The sequence below is a fragment of the Bubalus bubalis genome, chromosome 11, assembly GCF_019923935.1.
Source record: "Bubalus bubalis isolate 160015118507 breed Murrah chromosome 11, NDDB_SH_1, whole genome shotgun sequence".
In the NCBI taxonomy this organism is placed as follows: domain Eukaryota; kingdom Metazoa; phylum Chordata; class Mammalia; order Artiodactyla; family Bovidae; genus Bubalus; species Bubalus bubalis.
The window spans coordinates 51613488-51636535 of NC_059167.1; the positions used below are offsets into that span (position 1 = coordinate 51613488).

Here is a 23048-nt window from a genome sequence, read left to right on the forward strand (position 1 = left end):
AAATAAAGCTCAGGGCTATTTGAACTTTAAAACTCATTCTTCAGATAAAGTACAGCTGACCCTTGAAGGAGACAGGTTAATCATAGTTGGTCCACCACATCCATAGTTCCTTTATATCCATGGTTCCTCCATATCTGCAGATTTAACCAGCTTCAGATTGTGTACTAGTATCCTATTTACTAGTGAAAAATAGCCACCTGTCAGTGGATCCATGCAGTTCAAACCCATGTTGTTCAAGGGTCAACTATAATTCCAGTATAAACAGGAAATAAGTGATTTTCTAATAACACTGGTGACCTCTAACCAAGTAAAATTATGATCAAATCATTTTAAGATAAGGTTTCTTTAGAAATAAAAACTGTACTTACCACAATCCATTCAGCTATGTTTTCATAGAGCTCTGGACTGAAAATTGCTTTTTTAAGCCTCGCTAGAGGACCATCAGCATCTACTAATCTGCACCGCATGAAAACATCACAGTAGCCTCTAAAATCATTGCATGGGGATCCAGGTTGCAGGGTGATAGTTCGACCAAGGAAGTACTTGTTCCACTGCACAGACCCTGTACTGGCACAAGTTGATGGCTCCACTGTAAAAGAAGCGCCCAATATAAGCTGAAGACCAGACTCTCTATTGGGTTAGCTGGGAGAGGGAGAAACTGCCTAAAATCATCATGGTGACATGCTACATAGGCTTTCATTAGTTAGACTGGATAATACCCTTACTTAAATATCACAACATAAACAACTAGCAACTCTTTTGACTTAGAGCCTGCAATGGCTTAAGATCCTTCTAACAGTGTATATATTAATTATTGCAAAAACATTGGCAGGTTTCGTCTAGTTCATCATGTTAAAAACACTGTAGGGACCGCAAAACTGGAAACACAATGCTATGCTACATTTAAATATTTCTCAAGAGAATCAGTTCAGCTGGAAATTATCTGTCCCAACTGTATACCAAAGTTTAACACTTAACATTTAGGAGAAAATAAGGTTTTTCAAACAGATTTTATACTCGTGCATTTTCAAAGCCTTACTCTTCTTCATACAGCAGACATGGCATAATTCCTTATCATCTTTGCCATCAGAACTGGCACAGGTACACTCCTCCAAGCCATGTTTCTCACAGATAGAACCTGCACATTGCTGAAAGAAAAATAAAAGACCAATTATTTAATCCCTATACAGTCAAACTTCTTGTTCCCAGTAACAGACAGATGCCTCCAATGCTAAAATAATTAAGTAAAAATACAAGAGGGGGTGGGAGCACAGATTATAATCAGAAATGGACCATATAAACACATCTTAAAAAGAGCAAGTGCAAATAAGATAGTAAATCTTAAAAAAATGGTAACAAAAATCTAGACAAAACAGAAACAGAGGTGATTAGATGAACATCAACTTTATGTTGGTTATTATGGCTCCTTTATAAGAAGAGAAAAATGAAAAGCTCCTCATGTAGAGGAAAGTGATTGTTTAGCCAAGAAAGCTTTAAAGGCTTCAAAGGCAGAGGAAATAATCAAGAGTCCTTTATTTAGGGTACTAAAATATTAATTTATAAAACTTAAAAGCAGTACAAAGTTACATGCCTAGTTACATAACTATTTTTCTCTAGAGTATCAAACACACGCAGTAGAAAGTTGAAAGACAAGTCAATAACAAATTGAATGCCACCAGGCACTTATGCCACATAATGCAGTCACAGCTTTGTGGGGAAATAGATACAGATGCTGAAACTGGGACTGAGATGAATTACTTTAACTGTGAGGCTTTAAGTATTCTGAAAAAGATTTCATAAAATTAAATGAAAAACAAATCAAATGCTTACCCCATTAATGCACACTTGCGTATGCCTATTACAGTCTGTGAAGTTCGGTTTAGGATCAGAGGCTGGGCAGAGAGCTGTGATGCCATTACATATTCCTTCTTTTGCACAGTCTGAATCATCCCGACACTTTTCAGTTTTTGACTTGAATGCACAATATGCTGTACAACAGGGACCTTGACTTGGACTAAAAGAAGTACTGAGTTGAGTAAGAAAATCACTAGGACATTTCCTACAATAGATACAGTCTTAATTTTTAAATAATAATTATTATCTTTTAAATGTTAAGTATGTTACTGTTATACAACTCTTATTGGAACAAGAGGTTACTAAATTTTAACATTCTGATAGTCAGAGAAAAATGATGAAGAATTTTGTTTTTATAATGAAGGCATACTATATTCAGCATTCTTATTCTATTTGCCTTTAGTAAAAGGTTACAATGGAAAATGGGTTAAATACTAGGCAAGTCATCAGTTTTTCATAGATGTATTACACATTAGTCAATTTATCATTTTTTCTCACATTTACACATTAAAATCAAATTAGGATACACAGAACATCCATTTTAAAAGTACTGCACAAACAATATTCTATTGCTTATATTTATTACTACCAGAATCATTTGAGAAGTGAAATAAATTGTATGACACTAAGTTACAAGAATGTGTGGAATCCATATTACCTAAATATTTAAAACTAAAATTCTAAAAATACTTATGAAAGTCACATTTTTAATGTTACAAACTAAATAATATGTATTTTACTGAGCTGCTTATTTAACTTATATGCAGAGTACATCATGAGAAATGCTGGGCTGGAGGAAGCACAAGCTGGAATCAAGATTGCTGGGAGAAATACTAATAACCTCAGATACGCAGATGACACCACCCTTATGGCAGAAAGTGAAGAACTAAAGAGCCTCTTGATGAAAGTGAAAGAGGAGAGTAAAAAGTTGGCTTAAAAGCTCAACATTCAGAAAACTAAGATCACGGCATCCAATCCCATCACTTCATGGCAAATAGATGGGGAAACCATGGAAACAGTGAAAGACTTTATTTGGGGGGCTCTAAAATCCCTGCAGATGGTGACGGCAGCCATGAAATTAAAAGACGCCTACTCCTTGGAAGGAAAGTTATGACCAACCTAAACAGCATATTAAAAAGCAGAGACATTACTTTGTCAACAAAGATCCGTCTAGTCAAGGCTATGGTTTTTCCAGTGATCATGTATGGATGCAAGAGTTGGACTATAAAGAAAGCTGCGCACTGAAGAATTGATGCTTTTGAACTGTGGTGTTGGAGAAGACTCTTGAGAGTCCCTTGGACTGCAAGGAGGTCCAAACAGTCCATCCTAAAGGAGATCAGTCCTGGGTTTTATTTGGAAGGAAATGAAACATCATTCAACGGATGCTGAAGTTGAAACTCCAATATTTTGGGCACCTGATGCAAAGAGCTGACTCATTTGAAAAGACCCTGATGCTGGCAAAGATTGAGGGCCAGAGGAGAGGGGGACGACAGAGGGTGAGATGGCTGGATGGCATCACCGACTCAATGGACATGGGTTTGGGTGGACTCTGGGAGCTGGTGATGGACAGGGAGGCCTGGCGTGCTGTAGTTCATGGGGTGGCAAAGAGTCGGACTCGACTGAGCGACTGAACTGAACTGAGCATCCTTTGCATGTCTTTAACACCCACCACAAAAATTGTAATTATAAGTAGCTCAATCTGCCAGCAAAGGTGCACTAAATAATCCTATTCCAGAAAAATAAAACAAATAACAAAGTTCCAAAACCACATAATAGAGTTTCTTCTTTTTTAATCTGGTTCTAAATATGACATAACTACTTTCAGGCATCCCTGGTAACTCAGCTGGTAAAAAATAAGCTGGCAATGTAGGCAACGCCATTTCAATTCCTGGGTCAGGAAGATTCCCTGGAGAAGGGATAGGCTACCCACTCCAGTATTCATGGGTTTCCCTGGTGGCTCAGCTGATGAAGAATCCGCCTGCAATTTGGGAGACCTGGGTTTGATCCCTGGGTTGGGAGACCCACTGGAGAAGGGGAACAGCTACCCACTCCAGTATTCTAGCCTGGAGAATGGACTGTATAGTCCATGGGGTCGCAAAGAGTCAGACATGACTGAGCAACTTTCATGAACTACATTCAAGTGACTTCATAGGAACATTAACATTACTGGAATTAACAAGGCACCTGCACTGCTTTCCAGGTTTCAGCTTGCATTTTTTCCCCTCCGGCTGATTTGCATCGTAGCAGCACTCGTCTTTACACTGGTCACTATAACCACAATCACATTCTTCACCTTGTTCTACCATCCCATTTCCACAAATAGGTTGGCCAGATTCTGAAGAAAATGAATAAGACAAAGTTAGCACTGTATGCAACACTTATTTTATTTCAAATTCACAAACTCTTTAAAGCCTCATTTTAAAAAGGAGAAAGGAAAACTTTGAAGATTAAGAAAAGTAGAATAAACTAAGAATCCGGAAATTAGGAGATCTAATTGTAACAGTGGCTCAGTCACTAACTAGCAGTGTGGCCTTAGGCAAGTCACTTCCCACTCGGGGGCTTCAGTTTCTCAATCTGCGCAGTGAGGGAATTTGACCTGATGCTCCCTTCTAAAGTCCCTTCCAGAAGCGACAGTACTCTATTTAGGCCATGCCACACTGAGCTTTACTCAACAATGACTGTACTATTTATAGTACATAACTACAAAGTAAGTCAGTGCTTCATCAACCAGAAAAAAACCAAACCTTTTCTGTTAGAAAATTTCAAACATACAGAGAAGTAGTAAAAAAGTAAGTACAATGAACTCCTATGAACCAATCACTTAGCTTTAACAACTATCAACAATATGCTGTAAACAACTGCATCTAACCTATTCATCTGCTCTTACAAATTCATCTACCAGGATGAATCTATAAAGAGTTTTTTTCTTTTTTAAATCTAACCATAATACCATTATCACTTCTAAAAAAAACTAACAATATGCTTAATAGCATCTAATAGCCAATCTATGTTCAATTTGCTTCAACTACCCCTTTACATCAGTTCATTTGAACCAAGTTTCACATACGCTTTCCCCAACCCCTCTCCCCATAGTTGCTTTTTATGCATCTTAAGTTCTTTTAACAGATAACAGATTCCCTCCTCTCTTGTTTTTACACTATTTGTTGTTAAAGAAATTGGGTCATTGTGTCCTATGGAATTTTCTACATTCTATTTGGCTGACTGTATCCTAGTCAACTAGTAATTTTTTTAATGTACATTAGTTTTGATTGTCAGCTAGACCAAACTCCTTAAGGGAAGAACCATGTATTATTTATATCTTTTGTATTTCCACAGAGTCTAACATTAATGGGTCAAATCTTGGTTCATTAAGGTTAGACTATCTGGTCTAAGCATAGTGAGTAATTTCAGAAAGACTTTCTGGGTCTTTTTTTATAGTGCTTTGATTTTGTTAGTGAAGTTTAAAATTGGAACAAGAATGCTACTCTTAATAAGAACATAAAAATCACAGAACTTCAGCATCTGCAGAGAAATGAAAAGAATCAAATGTCTTCATTTTAGAGAAAAGAAAACTAACTTTTAGAGAGTTTGGGACTTGCTGGAAACCATATGCCCCAGTATGGGCACAACACAAGACTAAATCAAGGTCTCCTAGATCTAAAGTCTGGTGCTCTTTCTGCTACACCAAATCAGGGTGGGCAACAGTTGTAGCACAGACTTCAAACTGAAAGCTGAGTAAGTGGAAGGGAACATACCTCAAGCACAGGAACCCAAAACAAGGTTACTATAGAATCCTTAGCTTTATATTCAGAAATTTCATTCTTATCCTTGGCCACATCAAACATTAAAGGAAATTTTAGGGCTAACTGAAGCTCCATCCCTCTCTCTCTCTCTTTTTTTTTTTTGGCCATGTGGGGACCTTAGCTCCCCAACCAGGGACTAAACCTGGGCCACAGCAGTGAAAGCGCTGAGTCTTAACCATTGGACTGCCAGGGAATTTCTCCTTTCCTTCACTTTATACTATCTCTTTTGTTTTCTAAAACTAGAAGCATGCACATGCACATATATATTAAGTCAATAATAATGATTTTTCTAAAGTTCAGCAATAATCATCTTACAATTCATGTGACACGTAATTTAGGAGAAAAGTAAAAATTGAAAAACTCAGAAAAACCACACATGCAATATTCATTACACATTAGTTTGTGTCTCATACAGAAACGATACTTCAAATCAGCTATTTGCTAACGACTTAAATACAGGGGAAAACATGTTGCTCAAAATGCAAAAATTGTAACAGGTACATATTTCATTGTAATTTAAGAAACAAATTTCTTTCCCATAATACTAAAAAGCAATATGCTCATTTTTTCTATCTTATGGTAAATATTATTTATTTATTCAGGTATTTTTTTAATTGAAGTAGTTATTTTACAATATTGTGTTAGTTTCAAGTGTACAACAAAATGATTCAGTTATACATATAGGTATAAAAGTGACAGTGTTAAAAAAAAAGTGACAGTGTTAGTTGCTCAGTCACGCTAGACTTTGTAACCGCATGGACTGCAGCCTGCCAGGCTCCTCTGTCCATGGAATTCCCCAGGCAAGAGTACTGGAGTCTCCTGCGTTGCAGGCAGATTCTTTACCAACTGAGTCACCAGGGAAGATCATATGTATGTGTCTGTGTGTGTGTGTGTATGTATTTATTTTTCAGAATCTTTTCCATTATATGTTAACACAAGATATTAAGTATAGCTTCCTGTGCTACACAGGAGATCCTTGTTGTTTACCTATTTTGTATAGAGTACATACATGTTAATCTCAAGCCTCTAATTTGTCTCCCCCTCACCACTTGTTCTTGCTATCCCTTTTGGTAACTCTAAGTTTGTTTTCTATGTCTGTAAGTCTATTTCAACCTTATAAATAAGTTCATTTGTATTCTTTTTTTAGATTCCACATATAAGTAATATCATATGATACTGGTCTTTCTTTGACATCTGTCCATACTGGGAAGGTACAGTAATCAAAATAGGAGGGTGCTGGCACAAAAATAACACACACAGATCAATGGAACAGTACAGAAAGCCCAAAAATAAACCTATGCACTTATGGTCAATTAATCTATGACAAAGGAGGCAAGAATATACAATGGAGAAAAGATGGTCTCTTCAATAAGTGGTGCTGGAAAAACTGGACATCTACATGTAAAAGAAAGAAATTAGAAGATTCCATAACACATATACAAAAATAAAATGGATTAAAGATCTAAATATAAGACCAGATACTATAAAACTCCTAAAGGAAAACATTGGCAGAACACTCTTTGACATAAATTACAGCAGCATTTTTTTTTGGATCCATCTCCTGGAGCAATGGAATTAAAAACAAAAACAAACAAATGGACCTAATTAAACTTTAAAATCTTTTGCATAGCAAAGGGAACCATAAACAAAATGAAAAGACAACCTGCAGACTGGGAGAAAATATTTGCAGATGATGGTACCAACAAGGGTTTAATTTCTAAAATATACAAACAGGTCATGCAGCTCAATATCAAACGAACAACCAAATCAAAAACTAAGCAGAAGACCTAAATAGACATTTCACCAGCGAAGACATACAGATGGCCAACAGGTACATGAAAAGATGCTCAATATTGCTAATTATTGGGCTTCCCAGGTGGCTCAGTGGGTAAAGAATCCACCTTCAATTCGGGAAATGCAGGAGACTTGTGTTCGATCCCTGAGTGGGGAAGATCCCCTGGAGGAAGCATGGCAACCCAATCCAGTATTCTTGCCTGGAGAATCCCATGGACAGAGGAGCCTGGTGGCTTACATTTCTTCAGGTCACAAAGAGTCAGACGTGATTAAAGCAACTGAGCATGCACGCACATTTCTAATTATTAGAGAAATGCAAATCAAAACTACAATGAGGTATCACCTCACACCAGTCAGAATGGTCATTATTTAAAAGTCTACAAATACTAAATGTTGGAGAAGATGTGGAGAAAAAAGAAACTTACTACACTGTTGATGAAATGTAAATTGGTGCAGCCACTCTGGAGAACAGTATGTAGTTTCCTTCAAAAACTAAAACCACATAATCTTGTGATCCCACTGCTGGGCATGTATCTGGAGAAAACTCTCATTTGAAAAAATATATGCACCCCAATGTTCAAAGAAGCACTATTTACAACAGCCAAGACATAGAAGTAACCTAAATGTTCATGAATAGATGAATGGATAAAGAAGATGTGTGGTATACACACACACATACACACACAGGAATATTACTCAGACATAAAAAAAAGAATGAAATAATGCCATTTGCAGCAACATGGATAGACCTAGAAATCATCATATTTATTAAGTCAAGCCAGACAAATATGTTCATAATTTTTAAAGTCATTTTCAATCAGAAAGCTTATTGTAAAACTCTAGTTTACAAATGAAGAATCTAGATGTCACTTCTACCACTGAGAATATAACAACAAAAATGATAATATCAATGTAATTTTAATGTGCCCTTTCAAAAGAAAATGAAGGTTTTATAAGAAAAAGTCAATCAATAAAAGTAAAAACTGACTTTGATCTTCTTAAAATTTAAGTTTTGCTCTGGGAAAGACTGTGAAGAGAATGAAAAGACAAGCTACAGAGGAAGAAAATACATGCAGACCAATATGTGACAAGTGACTAGCAGCTGAACTAAATAAGAACCCTCAAAACTCAACAGAAAAGAAAAAACCTCAGTGGCCAAGAAACATGGACATTTGACCAAAGAAGATATACAGATGGCAAAAAACCACATGATATTCAATGTCATTAGTCATCATAAAAATACAAAGTAAAGCCACAATGAATTAACATTATACACATGTCACAGTGGATAAAATAAAAAATACCAAAAGCTGACAAGGATAGAGAGAAATTAGACGACTCATACACTGCTGGTGGGAATGTAAAATAGTACAGCCTTCTGAACAGTTTGGCAGTTTCTGCCAAAACATAAAAACATAAATAAAAACAAACAACTGCTATATTGATCCATCAGTTCAATTTGGAGGCATCTGAAACCTATATTCATATGAAAAGCCTGTTTATAGCTGCTTTATTCATAACAGCCCAAAGCTGAAGTTAACCCAAATATTCTTTAACAGAAAAATGGTTGAATGAACTGAGGCACACACATACTACCTGCAATAAAAAGGAACGAACTAATGACACAGGTAAAAATCTGGATTAATTTCTAAGCAATCATATCAAGTGAAAAACCCCCCAAAGTTACATATTGTATGATTCCATTTATCGAACATTTTTGAAGTGACAAAATTTTAGAAATGGAGAATGATTTAGTGGGGCAGGTGAAAGAGGCAGGAAGGAGGAGGTTGCTTTCTTTTTTTTTTAATGCCACACCATGTGGCATATGGGATCCTAGTTCCCCGACCAGGGATCAAACCCATGCCCCCTGCATTAGAAGCATGTGGTCCCAATCACTAGACGGCCAAAGTGAAAGTGTTAGTCACTCAGTCATGTCTGACTCTTCGTAACCCCATGGACTGTAGCCTGCCAGGCTCCTCTGAACATGGAATTCTCCAGGCAAGATTACTGGGGTGGGTAGCCATTCCCTTCTCCAGGGGATCTTCCTGACCCAGGGATTGAACCCAGCTCTCCTACATTGCAGGCAGATTCTTTACTGTCTGAGCCACCAGGGAAGTCCCAATGGAACTGTTCTTAATCATGGCTATGGTGATGGATACATAAACCTACACATGGTAAAACTGTATAGAACTAAACACAGAGATGACAATATGAAAAACTGGGGAAATCCAAACAAGATCTGTAGACTGTTTATCAATGTCAATATCCTTGTTGTATGCAACACTGTACTACACAGTTTTGCAAGATGTTACCATTGAAGGAAACTGAGTGAAGGAATATGGAATCTCCATTATTTCTTACAACTGCATGGGAACTTAAATTATCTCAATATAAATTTCAATTAAAAACAAAAGGGCATAGTGTTATATCAATTTTATGTCAAAACAAAAAATACAGCTAAAAAAACAAAAAGCCATGCTTATCTGGAAAACTTCTTCAGTTCTTTCTCCTTTGGTGCCATATCTGTGAGAGTGCTATTTATGTGCAATGTGAGCAGGCCTCATTGTTTACCCTGAAGTAACTTAAAATCTTATGAAACAGGAGAAGGATCCCCAAAAATGTAATACAAGGAGGGGTATTTAGAACATATTAAATGCCCCAAGAGAGGCAAAACAGATCAATGGATAGACAAAATGTAGTATATCCCTAAAACAGAGTAGTATTCTGTCATAAAAATGAATGTCATTGGGATACATGCTATAGCTTGCATGAATCTTGGAAATACTATGCTAAGTGAAATACATCAGATAAAAAAGCATAATCCCACTAATATGAGGTTCCTAGAATAGGGAAAGTCGCAGAGACACAAAATAGAATAGAGGTTACTAGGAACTGGGGAGAGAGAGAAATAGAAGTTAACTGCTTAACAGTTACAGAATTTCTATTTGGGGTGATTTTAAAAGTTTGAAAATGGAAAAGTGGTGATGGTTGTACAAATGGTAAATGTACTTAATGCCAATGAATGGTACACTTAAAACTAGTTTAAATATAAACTCTATGTTATATATATTTTACCACAATAAGAAAAAAATTCATAGCAACTTTATTCATAATAGCCCAAACTTGAAAAGCCCAGGTGTTCATTCAACAGGAGAGAGGATAAGTAAACTGTGATAAATTCATATAATGTACTTCTACCCAGCCAAAAAAAAATGGTACAAAACACTAATAATGAACTTCAAAGTAGTATGATGGGTAAAAGCGGCCTTCCACCAAAGAATGCAAACTGTATGATTCCACTTATATGAAAACAAGCAAAATTTATCTATGGAGAAATAAATCCATTTATTATGGGACAGGTGCAGAGATTGGTGGGGAAAGGAAATGAGAGAACTTTCTCGGGTGATAGAAACGTTGTACATCTTGACAGGTGTTTAGGTTACACAGACAGACGTATTTGTCAAAGCTCATCAAATGGTAAAGTTGATTTGTGTATTTCACTTATGTAAAAAATATAGGCTAAAGGGCTTAGACTGAAGTATCCTGATATCCCAAATCCACTTTAAATTACAATAACAATAAAACATGGATTGAGAGATGAATAGATTGATACATATGTGATAAATATTAGTTGTTCGGTTGTGTCCAACTCTTTGCGACCCCATGGACTATATAGCCTGCCTGGCTCCTAGTCTGAACATGGAATTCTCCAGGCAAGAATACTGGAGTGGGTAGCCATTCCCTTCTCTAGGGGATCTTTCTGACCCAGGGATCAAACCTGGTCTCCTGCATTGCAGACAGGTTCTTTACCATCTGAGCCACCAGGGAAGGCCTCTATGTATTAAAGTGCTAACAACTGTAAAATATAAAGGTGGTAGTGGTGGATATACAGGTGTTTGCTATTTAATTCTTTCCAGTTTTCTGAATGTTTGAAAATACTCATATTAAAACGCTGGGAAAATATACATACCAACAAAACAGTTGTTTCTCTTCTTCTCAAGAACTTGACTTATATTTCTAATACTACAGAGTGAGAATTTATTGTTGTTAAGTTTGTCCCCAGATGTTGCTCTTGCATACATGATGTAATTGCCATTTTCTTTTTGTCCTAAATTCTTAGATTCTCCTGGAGTGCACTCTGTTCCAGAATCATGCTGTCAAAAAGAATATAAAGTTACATAAACAGGAAGTTAAATAGGGTTTTCAGGTCATCTGATTAGATGTAATTTTCTCGTCAGAAGAACAATGGAAGCTTGAGGACTCGCCTTTAGACTAGACCTTACCGTTATTTTAGCCTGTGAAAAGGAAAGATAATTTGCTCTTTTAGGGGCCACTGTCTTATAAAAAAGAAAAAAATCAGTGAAGGTCTAATTGCAATGGATACCTTTTTTTATTTTTTATTTTTAATTCACAGGAATCTTTGACACATTCTTCAATTACTTCTTTTAGTTGGGTTCCCAAAGGTAGAGTTACTGCATTAAAAGGTCAAACACTTTAAAGATGTTGATACATACTGCCAAACTGCCTGACAAAAGGGCCATATTAATTTACATTATATAGCAACATGGATCAAGATTTCAACAGGCAGAGATGGGAAGGAATTGGCTTCCTGGCAGAAGTAGACTTTTTTAAATGACTTAATTTGACAGGGAAGAGGAAATAACACAGGAAACATACTTAGCCCCAAATTATGGAAAACCCTATAAATACTAAGTTAAGGAAACTGTATTAGCAATATCAACAGGTATTGGATGTAGGGTTGTAAGCAGAAGTGACATGATCAGAATGACTAGAACTATATCTAGACAAGGGCTTCCCAGGTAGGCTAGTGGTAAAGAACCTGCGTGCCCAATGCAGGAGACATAAGAGACATAGGTTTGATCCCTGGGTTGGGAAGATCCCCTGGAGAAGGAAATGGCAACTCACTTCAGTATTCTTCCCTGGAAAATCCCATGGACAGAGAAGTCTGGTGGGCTATAGTCCATAGGGTCGCAAAGAGTCAGACACAACTGAAGTGACTTAACACGCACATACCTAGACAAAGATTAATCTGCTGAGAGTAAATACATTAAGACTTTCATACTGGGTGACAGGAACTCGCCTCTTGATTGCAATTTCCAACAATGTTTATAAACTGGTTAACAACAGGTGTGTGAACATTTAGGATAGCTTCCCTGGTGGTTCAGATCGTAAAGAATATGCCTGCAATGTGCAAGACCTGGGTTCAATCCCTAGGTTGGAAAGATCTCCTGGAGAAGGCAACGGCTACCCGCTACAGTATTCTGACCTGGAGAACTCCATGGACAAAGGAGCCTGCAGGGTTACAGTCCATGGGGTCACAAAGAGACAGGACTAAGCAACTTTCACATAAATAAATATATGCAATACAGTGAACCACTCAGACAGAAAGTAACATTGACATAGTACAGATATATGACAGAAGACATCAAGACAGATTTTAGACAAAAATGTCAAAGAAGACAGGCTCAGGAGTTCATTGTCTGGCTGAAAACAAATTTACTAAGCACCTGCTACCTACAGTATAGTATTATGTGTACTCTATGTATAGTATCATGAACAATATACACAAAGGAATGAGGTGTATTTGAGGATGACAGAATCACTAGAAGTAGTCTGGTACGACAGGAAAAGATAACAAGGGAAGCAAAAAAAATGTGAACCAATTTATACATTCAACAATAAGTAATAAGTAATATTACATCAATGTATTAAAAAACACCTCTCTGGCAACCAATTAGAAGACAAATTAGATGGGAAGTGCAAAGAGAATATACTATATATCCTACTCCAAGTGTGATCCACAGATCAGCAGCAGCAGCATCACATGGGAGTCTTAGAAACATAGGCACTAAGGCCCCACCAAAGGCCCACTAAAACGGAACCTATACTGTAAGATCCTCAGTAATTTGTATGCACATTAGACTTTGAGAGGTTGAGAGGTCCTAGACTAACAAACCGAAGAGTAGTTGGAAAGATAATAAAATTCCCCTGGATGAAGTTGACTGGGAGAGTAGAGGACATTTAACTGACCTTGAAAATACAAGTTAACAATGAGCAAGAGTTCCCTGCTCATCTTTAAAATTTCAATTACTCTTTTTTAAGAACAGATCACAAAAGCAGCCAAGAGGTAGAGAGATTAGACACATTTTAAATACTTAATCCATCCATTCCTGATTGGAAATAGAAAAAGAAAGACTTGCAACTTAGTGAGAGGACACTTACATTTTACGAACTGTGGAAACATTAAGTAAGAGCTTGAGAATTTTAAGCTATTAGAATTCAATTTTTTTCCTAAACTCAGAAATTCCCATTTTTACAAGTTATAAAGTAAAAGTGAATTTATACAGTTTTTAAATGAAAATTTCCCAAACTTGTAATTTTAATAAGCCCCACCAAAATCACAAAGACAGAATACCTTTCAGTATTTTGTAGTTCCATGTATATTAATCTTCAGTTCACTTTAAAATCAATACAATAGACTATATATTGAAAAAGTGAAAGTAAAAGTGTTAGTCTCTCAGTCGTGTCCAACTCTTTGTAGCCCGCCAGGCTCCTCTGCCCATGGAATTCTCCAAGCAAGAATACTGAAGAGGGTAGACATTCCCTTCTCCAGGGAATCTTCCTGACCCAGGGATCAAACCCAGGTCTCTCCCCTTGCAGGCAGATTCTTTACCATCTGAACCACCAGGGAAGCCCCAGGATATTAAATAATACCAAAGAATTATTCATTTTGTCAGGTATCATAACCACGTGGTGGTTATGGAAGAAAATGTCTCATTTTTTTAAGAAATGCACACTGAAATATGGAAGGGTGAATGACTTTGTTTCTAACACCTCACAAAGAAAAGGAAATACAGAAAAATGTGGCAAACTCTTGATGATCGCTGAATTTGAATCAGAGGTCAGCAAATAGCAGCCCACAGCCTGTTTTCATAAGGCCTAAGTTAAGAGTGGTTTTTCCATGTTTAAAAGATTGTAAAGAATAACAAAACAAAGAAAAATATGCAAATGTTGCCCCACAATATGCAAAATATTGCACAAAAATATGCAAATGTTGCCCCACAAACCTAGTTTATTAGTAGACCCTTTACAGTAAATGTTTGTTGACCTCTGTCCTGTATGACAAGCATAAGATTGTTGTACTACTTTTCTCTACTTTTACACGTTATCAAGTTTTAATACTGAAAGATTTTTAAATAACAGTCTAAGTAGAGAAAGACAAATCTAGTAAACCCCAATAATGCTTTAATAGAAACCAAGCAAAAACTCCACAATTTGCTAACATTCAAACAATGAAAATTTTAAACAATGAAAAGTGATTCTCACTCAATAAATATTTGAATGAACCTTGTACCAGGCACTGTTCCAAGGTCAGGAGTGAATGAAAGAGACAAAATTCCTGCCTTTGTACAAGTCTGGCACTGTTGTGCTTATTTTCTTATTTTAATTACAAGCATTCTATTTTCCTCCTTTTCAGTACTATGGTCAAGTACATTACTGTGTTTTGACATATAAAAACTAAGCATTCATGTGGACTTGTTTTCACTGTAAACAGTATCAACAAAAATTACACAACTTGAAAGACCAGCAACTTAAAAAAAACCCTAATAATTAGGCAATACTTACCGGAGATCCAAAGTTATGTCCAACTTCATGAGCAAACGTAATGTGAGAGACTTTGGGGGGTACATGAGACCCATAGTTCTGAACAGTAATAATTCCAGTGTTTAAAGACTTCTTCTTACCATCTGAATAGAGCTTACTTTTTTCACATATTCCTCCAGAGCTTCCTAAGTCAAAACAAAAAATGGCTAAAATTAGCATCTTTCCCCGTCCAAATAATTCTCTAATATATGCCATATTAACTTGAAACATTTTATATGTATTTTGAGTCCAAACTTGGTATATACATATATCAAGTTCTAAAAAGTTTCTTTGGTCCATGATTAGAAAGTCAAGCAAATAAAAATTTTAATGGCACAAATAAATTCTCAGGATTGAATACAAAGCCCTTATAAAATGTTCCTCTTCATAACCAAAATGTCTCCAAATTTTTACTCCTCTTAATTTAGCAAAACAAATATTTAAGATTCTGTTAAATTTAAATATTTCAGCATTTACACTGGGTCTTTTTCATTTTTCAAGAAGAAAACTTATATTTAAGTTAAATGAAAGCTGACAAAATATTCTCAAGGAGATGCTAAGAAAGTAACTTCTACAAATAATAATAGTGATGGACAGGAGTATGTGATTCATGTCCTAAAAGACAACATACTATATACTCTTTAAAAAGAAAAAAGTAGTGGAGGCTAGGGTGTGGAGGAAACAGGCTGATAGAGGTACAAACTTCAAGTTGTAAGATGAATAAAGTCTGAGGATCTAATGTGTAACACATGTTGACTATAGCTGAAAATGTGGTATTATATAAATTAAATTTGCTAAGAGAACAGAAGTTAAACATTCTCACACACACACACACACACTCACACATACACACAAATGTAAATATGTGAGGTAATGGATGTATCAAACTTGGTGGGGGGAATCATGCATTCACAATGCATACAAATATCAAATCACATTGTACACTTTAAATATCTTACAATTTTGTCAATTATATATCAATAACACTCAAAAAATGTCAAGTAGGTAAAAGAAAAAAGGAACAAAGGACAGAAAGTGGGAAGGGAGAAAAAGCAAATGTGGTAACATGCTGCTGCTGCTGCTAAGTCGCTTCAGTCATGTCTGACTTTGTGTGACCCCACAGACGGCAGCCCACCAGGCTCCCCCGTCCCTGGGATTCTCCAGGCAAGAACACTGGAGTGGGTTGCCATTTCCTTCTCCAATGCATCAAAGTGAAAAGTGAAAGGGAAGTCACTCAGTCATGTCCAACATGTTAACTGATTAATTTATCAGGAGTTCACTACACTACTCTTGCAACTTTTGGGCAAGTTTGAATTTTTTTCCAAAATAGGTTCAAAAAACTCAATTATGATTTTCCAACATGTCTTGAAGATATTTTCAAATTTTAGTCTTCATTTTTCACTTGTATAATACATATGAAACCATTTTGTAGTTCATCTGTTCATTTACAGTTCCTAAACTTCAGAGCTTAATACCAACATGAAAGTGTTTTCAAATCTAAATGCAGTTAATTTTAGAAATTAAAAAAAAGAACATCAGCAAACTAGAAAATCCTTGTTTTTACACACACTGCACTGAGACTTTCAGGGAGAAGTACTTTGCTTTACATTCACTTTTTAAGAGATTATTTGCATTTTTTCATTAAAATACAATCAAATGGATTAGGATATTCTGATAAATGATCTAATTATTTCAAATTAACTTTCTACACACAAAGCTACAACCAAATTACATTTTTTAAAGTCTAACATTTATAATCTCTGATAAAGTATATAATAGGAAAGCAATTCAAAAAAGATGTGCAAGATATGCTATATTTCAAATGCATAACCAATAAGAAGGCTGAATGTGGCAGCCTGGATGGGAAGGGGGTTTGGGAAAGAATGGATACATGTATATGTACAGCTGAGTCCCTTCACTGTCCACCTGAAACTATCACAACATTGTTAATTGGTTATACCTAAATACAAAATAAAAAGTTAAAAAAAAAAAAAGATATCCAAGAATAGCAAGATGCTTCAACTGTTGCCTTGTTCCTTTTAATATTAGAAAGTACGGGAAAACATATCATAAATTTAATGACTATTATGATACAATTTAAGAAACTGAAATGATAATGTGCTTTCACAGAAAACTAAACTGAAAGACTAAGTCATATATGCAGATTTAAAGGGCAAAGGATTGAGAACCTTTATATTTAATATTTACTATGTTTTCTACACAGAAAACTGAATAGAAAGATAACAGCAAATGACTTACAAATATTTAATATATTCTCTTAATCTACTTTTACTTTTGGAGTCCGAAGGACTGTATCACTATTCTAGAAACTAGAAAATATATAAATAAGCATTCTGTATGTAATAATTACAGTCTATATATTATAGTTTTAAGTAAGTAGCAAATTAATATCCTGCCTTATCGAAGATGTGTCATATGCAAATTGGTCCAGTGCTGTACTGTCAGACTTGAATTAAGCACAGAAGATTCCACACTGCAAATCTTTATCAGTTAAAAAAAAAGTAAACAGCACATATTAAAAACTCCAATAATGCAACTCCTATATTTTTAAGGTCTATCTAATTTAAGGAAAGATAATGCATAAATTTGAGTGTAGTCTTCTGAAATATAGTCTTTTTAATTCATATCTAGTTTAATATATTTAACTGCTTTTGGTTTCAATAACTATTGCTTATCTGGAAAGTTTGCTATTTTTACAGACTAACAGCATATGTCAGAATAATTCAGTTATACAGAAAGAAATACAATACTATGTCTAACTTTATTAGTTGTGATTTAACTTTTTAAATACTGCAACAATTTTTGATATGCCAGCAACTCAATTAATGATGTTATAAATACCTACAGCTAAGTCATAACTCACGTTCAGTAACTGCTTTACATTGTAAATTTAGAAGTTTACTACATACAGTCATCACTGAAAAATACAAATTATGAATAACAGTGATGGATGGATAACTCAAAGACCCACAAAGAAACAGAAACATTTTTCTATCTACAAGATAGTCTGAGGGCTAGTCACAGAATATCAGTCCTAAACTTGTTAAAACAATTCCCCAAAAGAAAAAAATTATAAAACGTACAAGGGTAAATTTAATACCTTGAAAGAATCCATAAATACAGTTTTGATGTGAGCAGGCCTAAACATCTACAACAATAGTAGCATGCTGACCATTCAACATTAATCTGAGCAGTAATTCTGAAGCAAAAATTAGTATACTGCCAGACAGGTTCTAAACTAGAAAAACAGAAAAGAAGATCTCTGCCAAATGAAGTGTCCCCCAAAATGTTCTTCATAAACGGTCAGAGGAATACTCAAAGGTTCAGGATTGGCTCTGCAGATGAATTTCACAGTCCGCCTTCTTCAGTGACCTGGCAAACTGAGACTATATTCACTGGGTTAATTGATAACAGTAAGGTGGGTAACAGATGAGCAGAATATGGCCTTAATAAAACAAAGACCCCCTCAAAAATCATGTTAGAAGGGTGTAGCAAATTAAGTACAACAAAGGGCTATCTAATATAAACAATTTACTTTGTGAAGGAACTGACATTTCAGTCTCTAAATAAAAGGCTGCTGCTGCTGCTGCTAAGTTGCTTCAGTCGTGTCTGACTCTGTGCGACCCCATAGACGGCAGCCCACCAGGCTCCCCTGTCCCTGGGATTCTCCAGGCAATCCCAGTTGCCATTTCCTTCTCCAATGCATGAAAGTGAAAAGTGAAAGTGAAGTCGTTCAGTCATGTCCAACTCTTTGCGACCCCATGGACTACAGCCCACCAGGCTCCTCCGCCCATGGGATTTTCCAGGCAAGAGTACTGGAGTGGGTGCCATTGCCTTCTCCGAAATAAAAGGCTACTACCTGCTTAACACAAAACTTTGTTTATACAAAGAGAAGTTTAATCTTTCCAGTTTCTTATTCAAGACTAACTTTGTTTTGGAGACCAGACTCCTCCCTTTCTAACGCTCCCTTCTAGGTCCTGTATGATTTCACATGGAAGCCTCCAAGTTAGCCCAGTTTACGAGCTGTTTCTACTTATTATGGAGTTAGGGCAGGAGGAACTGTTTTTCTCACTAAAAGGAAACTGAAGGCGGAACCCAACCACAATAAGAAATTTTAAGAAAACAAATAAAAAGTAGCATTAAAAAAGACTAAAACACAAGAAACATTATTGGAATGTTTCAACCCTCATTGTTTTTTCCACCTTAACTCAGTCAAGAAGAGGACTACAGCTAGTAATTTGAGTAACTATCCTGTGAAAATTAACATAATAGTATCACAACAAAATTCTTTTCACTACTATATATTTGAATAGTGAAACAGCTGCAGAATTAAATGAAATTAAACTAAATAATACAATAGAAATTAATTAGGTCAAATAAAAATGAAAAAGGTTAAGAAAAGCAACAGACCACAAGCTGAACAGATCAGCTATAAAATACGATTGCAAAAAATTAGGCTAAAACTAGCATTACTAAGATTTGCATACAGAAATATTAAGTCACAAAGGAAGGGCAAAGACAGAAGAAATTACAATGAAAAGTAAACAAGCTGAAACAACATGATTTACCTGAATTTACAGAGACAGAACAGACAAGGACCCAGTACACTAGCTCCCAATGCAGAGCTCTTCTCTTTATCTCATGACAATTACCCAAAACGATGCCTAAATTCTAGTCAGACACGACTGAAGCGACTTGGCATGCATGAGAGCATGACTCCGCTCTTTTAAGAAAGAAGGAAACAGATTCCATCTCTACTTAGATTCAGGAAACATTTCAACTGCTTCTTGGAAATATCTTAGAGAGATAAAGGTAGGATGTTACATTATAATAATACCGAGAAAAATAACTACCAAATACACAAAACGTGGAACCAAAAGGTCCAGATTCTAGGTTCTTATGGTACTGGGTTGTAATCCAACTTTCCTCATCTGTATAATGGAGGAAATAACACCTATACATCACAAGGGAACTGAATTAATTAGTAAGAGCAAATACATAAAGTTGCTTATAAAAACAAAATGCAAACCAAATAAACTCAGTTCAGGTAGTCTAAGGACAAAAGGAAATGAAGAAGAAAGCTGTCAGGGCAGGTATCCTATTTTAGAAAAAGTTGTGTTAAAGGAACAAAGACCCCTTCTCTTTCCCACTCTGGCCCCATTCTTCCGTCCCTGCCTAGCTGTTCTCCCAGAAGCTCCTAGAAAAAGGCTTGTGAGAGCTGGAGTTGGGATTTAAACACAGATTAAAGGAAGAAGGCATCAGATGAAAAACAACAACAAAAATACAAGTAATGTGGCCTAGCATTCTCAAACCAGAACTCTATCTACTGTCACTTCAATAAAATAAACAGTACTTCATAAATTAAGTGGTCTAGATATCACAAACTAGACAGAAAAACTAACTGTCCCCCAAACCCTAGTTCAATCATGAGAAAAACATCAAACACACTATGACAGGGGGGCATCCAATAATATCCCTGACCAATACGCCTCAAAACTGTCAAGGTTATAAAAAATAAGAAAAGTCTGAAAAATCATCACAGCTAGGAGGAGACTAAAGAGAAATGACAATTAGATGTATGGTTGTATCCTGGACAAGATCCTGGAATGGGAAAAGGACCTGATCTGAATAAGAAGTCTGAATAAACTATGGGATGATTTTAGTTAACAATAATGTACCTATTATTACAATAATGTAATAATTAATGTTAACAATAATGTACCAAGTAATACTGGTTCATTAAGTGTAACAAATGTATCATACTAATGTAAGTTGTTATAAAACAGAAAGGTAGGAGAGATAACACTCTATACTATCTGCTCAATTTTTGTATAAATTTAAAACTGTTCTAAATATATAGTCTTTTTTTTTTTAAGTAGACATGCAGATATCTGAATATTCAGAAAAACTTGACCAAGCTCTCTCAGAACCACTACATTCTTAATGAACAACAGTCTGGAGTTGAAAATACAAAATGGCATGAAGTTTTTAGTCTGAAATCATCTAATCATTTGCCCAGGAGAGATTTTGTGAGCAAAAATATCAATATGCTGGTTTTCAAACTTTAGAATGCATCAGAATCACCTGGAGGGCTTCTTCAGACAAAGACTGATGGGCTCCACATCACCCGGAGTTTCTGATACAGTAGACTTGAGTGAGGCCCATAAATTTACTTTCCTAACAAGTTCCCAGGTAATATGGATGCTGCTAGTCCATGGAGCACAGTTAAAGAATCACTATATTAACCACAATATATAAAGACAAACCAAATGAATCCTTGAGTTTCTATAGTACTTACTGATGAATAAGGAGAAGGGATTAAAAACATTGTGATAAAATTATTCAACTAATCTTTTTCCCAAGCAGGGAAAAAGAAATTTCAGCATATACAAGTTATAAAATACATGAATTATCACAGGAAAGAGTGAGACATACAATCTGCTGACAATGCAAGTAACACAAAACCAGCACAGATCACTTTAAGAGACAAATATCCAAAAATGCTGTACTATATAATACATGCAGCCTATGACATAAACATGTATTTTAATGACAGCAGGGATTGAGTACACTTCAAAATGTGGCAGAGAAACAAAAGCTTTGGAACCTGTAAAAAGGATATTCACTGCTGGTTTTAAAAAAAGAGCAAAATATATAAGAGGAAACTATAGTACTAAAGATGTTAAAATATGCATAAAAAATCAAAGAATAAATTAAGAATAGAAGAGCCTGTCTTACCCCATATAAAGCTGAAGTTGATTCTTTTAAAAAGATATATCAGAAGGAGAAACTGCTGTTTACAGCTCAGAAGATGATGGACTACTGATCAAATCCTATATGGCACATTTATATTCAAAGAGTCGGGGATTCTTTCTACTTAATAAATTTGTATTTCTCTAAACTAGGCTACTGAACCTATTATACTGTAAATGACAGATCCCCACTGGACTGCAGTGGAAAGGAGATTATCCTATTCCAGCTTTCTCAATGATAGTGGCTTTCATGGCTAAGGTAGACATCAGCAGAATGTGGGTCCATGCAGTCACACCAATGGATCTATGGGTCCTGGGGTCTCCTGCTCTCATCTCTTTTCAGGCAGTCTCTTTGACTTTTGTTAAAATAAAGGCTAGAAATAAAATAATGATAGTAAAGGTAGTCTTTCTTTTTCTTCCCACCTGCTGTTCTTGAGCAGGATTTCTCTGCATTTTATCTCACTGCAGAACAAAAGCAAGAACATAATTTTCCCTTGTTGACTCTAAGAACCTCTCCCCAACCCCCATCCCATTAATTAATTACATTAACTTCTGTGGAACAATTAGCATTCTGCTTTTTAGTTTCAGAGATAAGTACCACTTTTCCCCATAAAATTATTTATTTCAGCCACTGAATGTACAATACCAAATGTCAGGATATCTCCCTGTCAGTACTCATGTAATTCATTTCAAAATAAAAAGCTGCTTCATCTATTTTTCCATTTACATTTATGCTTATGAATTTTACCTAACTTAACCTGTACAAATGAAAATACTATACGGGCATCACTTTCTCCTATACTTTGTAAAATTCAATCCATCATGAAATTGCTTTTCATTCCAAGTAGTAAGTCAAGACATATTTAGATAAACTACCTGAAGGTGCTCCAACCCACGCCAGACCAAGGACACCATCATCAAAATCTCGATCTGTGAAAACGTAGGCCAAACAGTAGTCATCATGATTCTGCTCAGAATTCAGCTCCAGAAACTTCTCCACACCAATATTTGGAAAACGGAATGGATTTGTAGGGTCCTTCTCATCAGCAGTTGTGTTGATCTAAAATCCACAAAACAACGATTTTAATAAGCAGCTAATGTTAGCAGAGCTTTAGTGGAAGTAATATCCACTACTTAGTCAATTTTTTTTTTTTTTTTA

General features: G+C 35.7%; 1 protein-coding gene across 1 annotated transcript in view; it reads right to left on the reverse strand.

The window, feature by feature from the left end:
- Positions 1-23048, reverse strand: part of ADAM10 (ADAM metallopeptidase domain 10) — a 144348-nt gene that overhangs the window by 15139 nt on the left and 106161 nt on the right. Inside the window, exons 8-14 of the mRNA XM_006056746.4 lie at positions 22766-22949; positions 15099-15262; positions 11422-11605; positions 4039-4189; positions 1831-2014; positions 1040-1148; positions 369-589 (exon numbers count right to left, since the gene is read on the reverse strand). Of these exons, the coding sequence (XP_006056808.1) occupies positions 369-589; positions 1040-1148; positions 1831-2014; positions 4039-4189; positions 11422-11605; positions 15099-15262; positions 22766-22949 (1197 nt within the window). The remainder of the gene's footprint in view (positions 1-368; positions 590-1039; positions 1149-1830; positions 2015-4038; positions 4190-11421; positions 11606-15098; positions 15263-22765; positions 22950-23048) is intronic.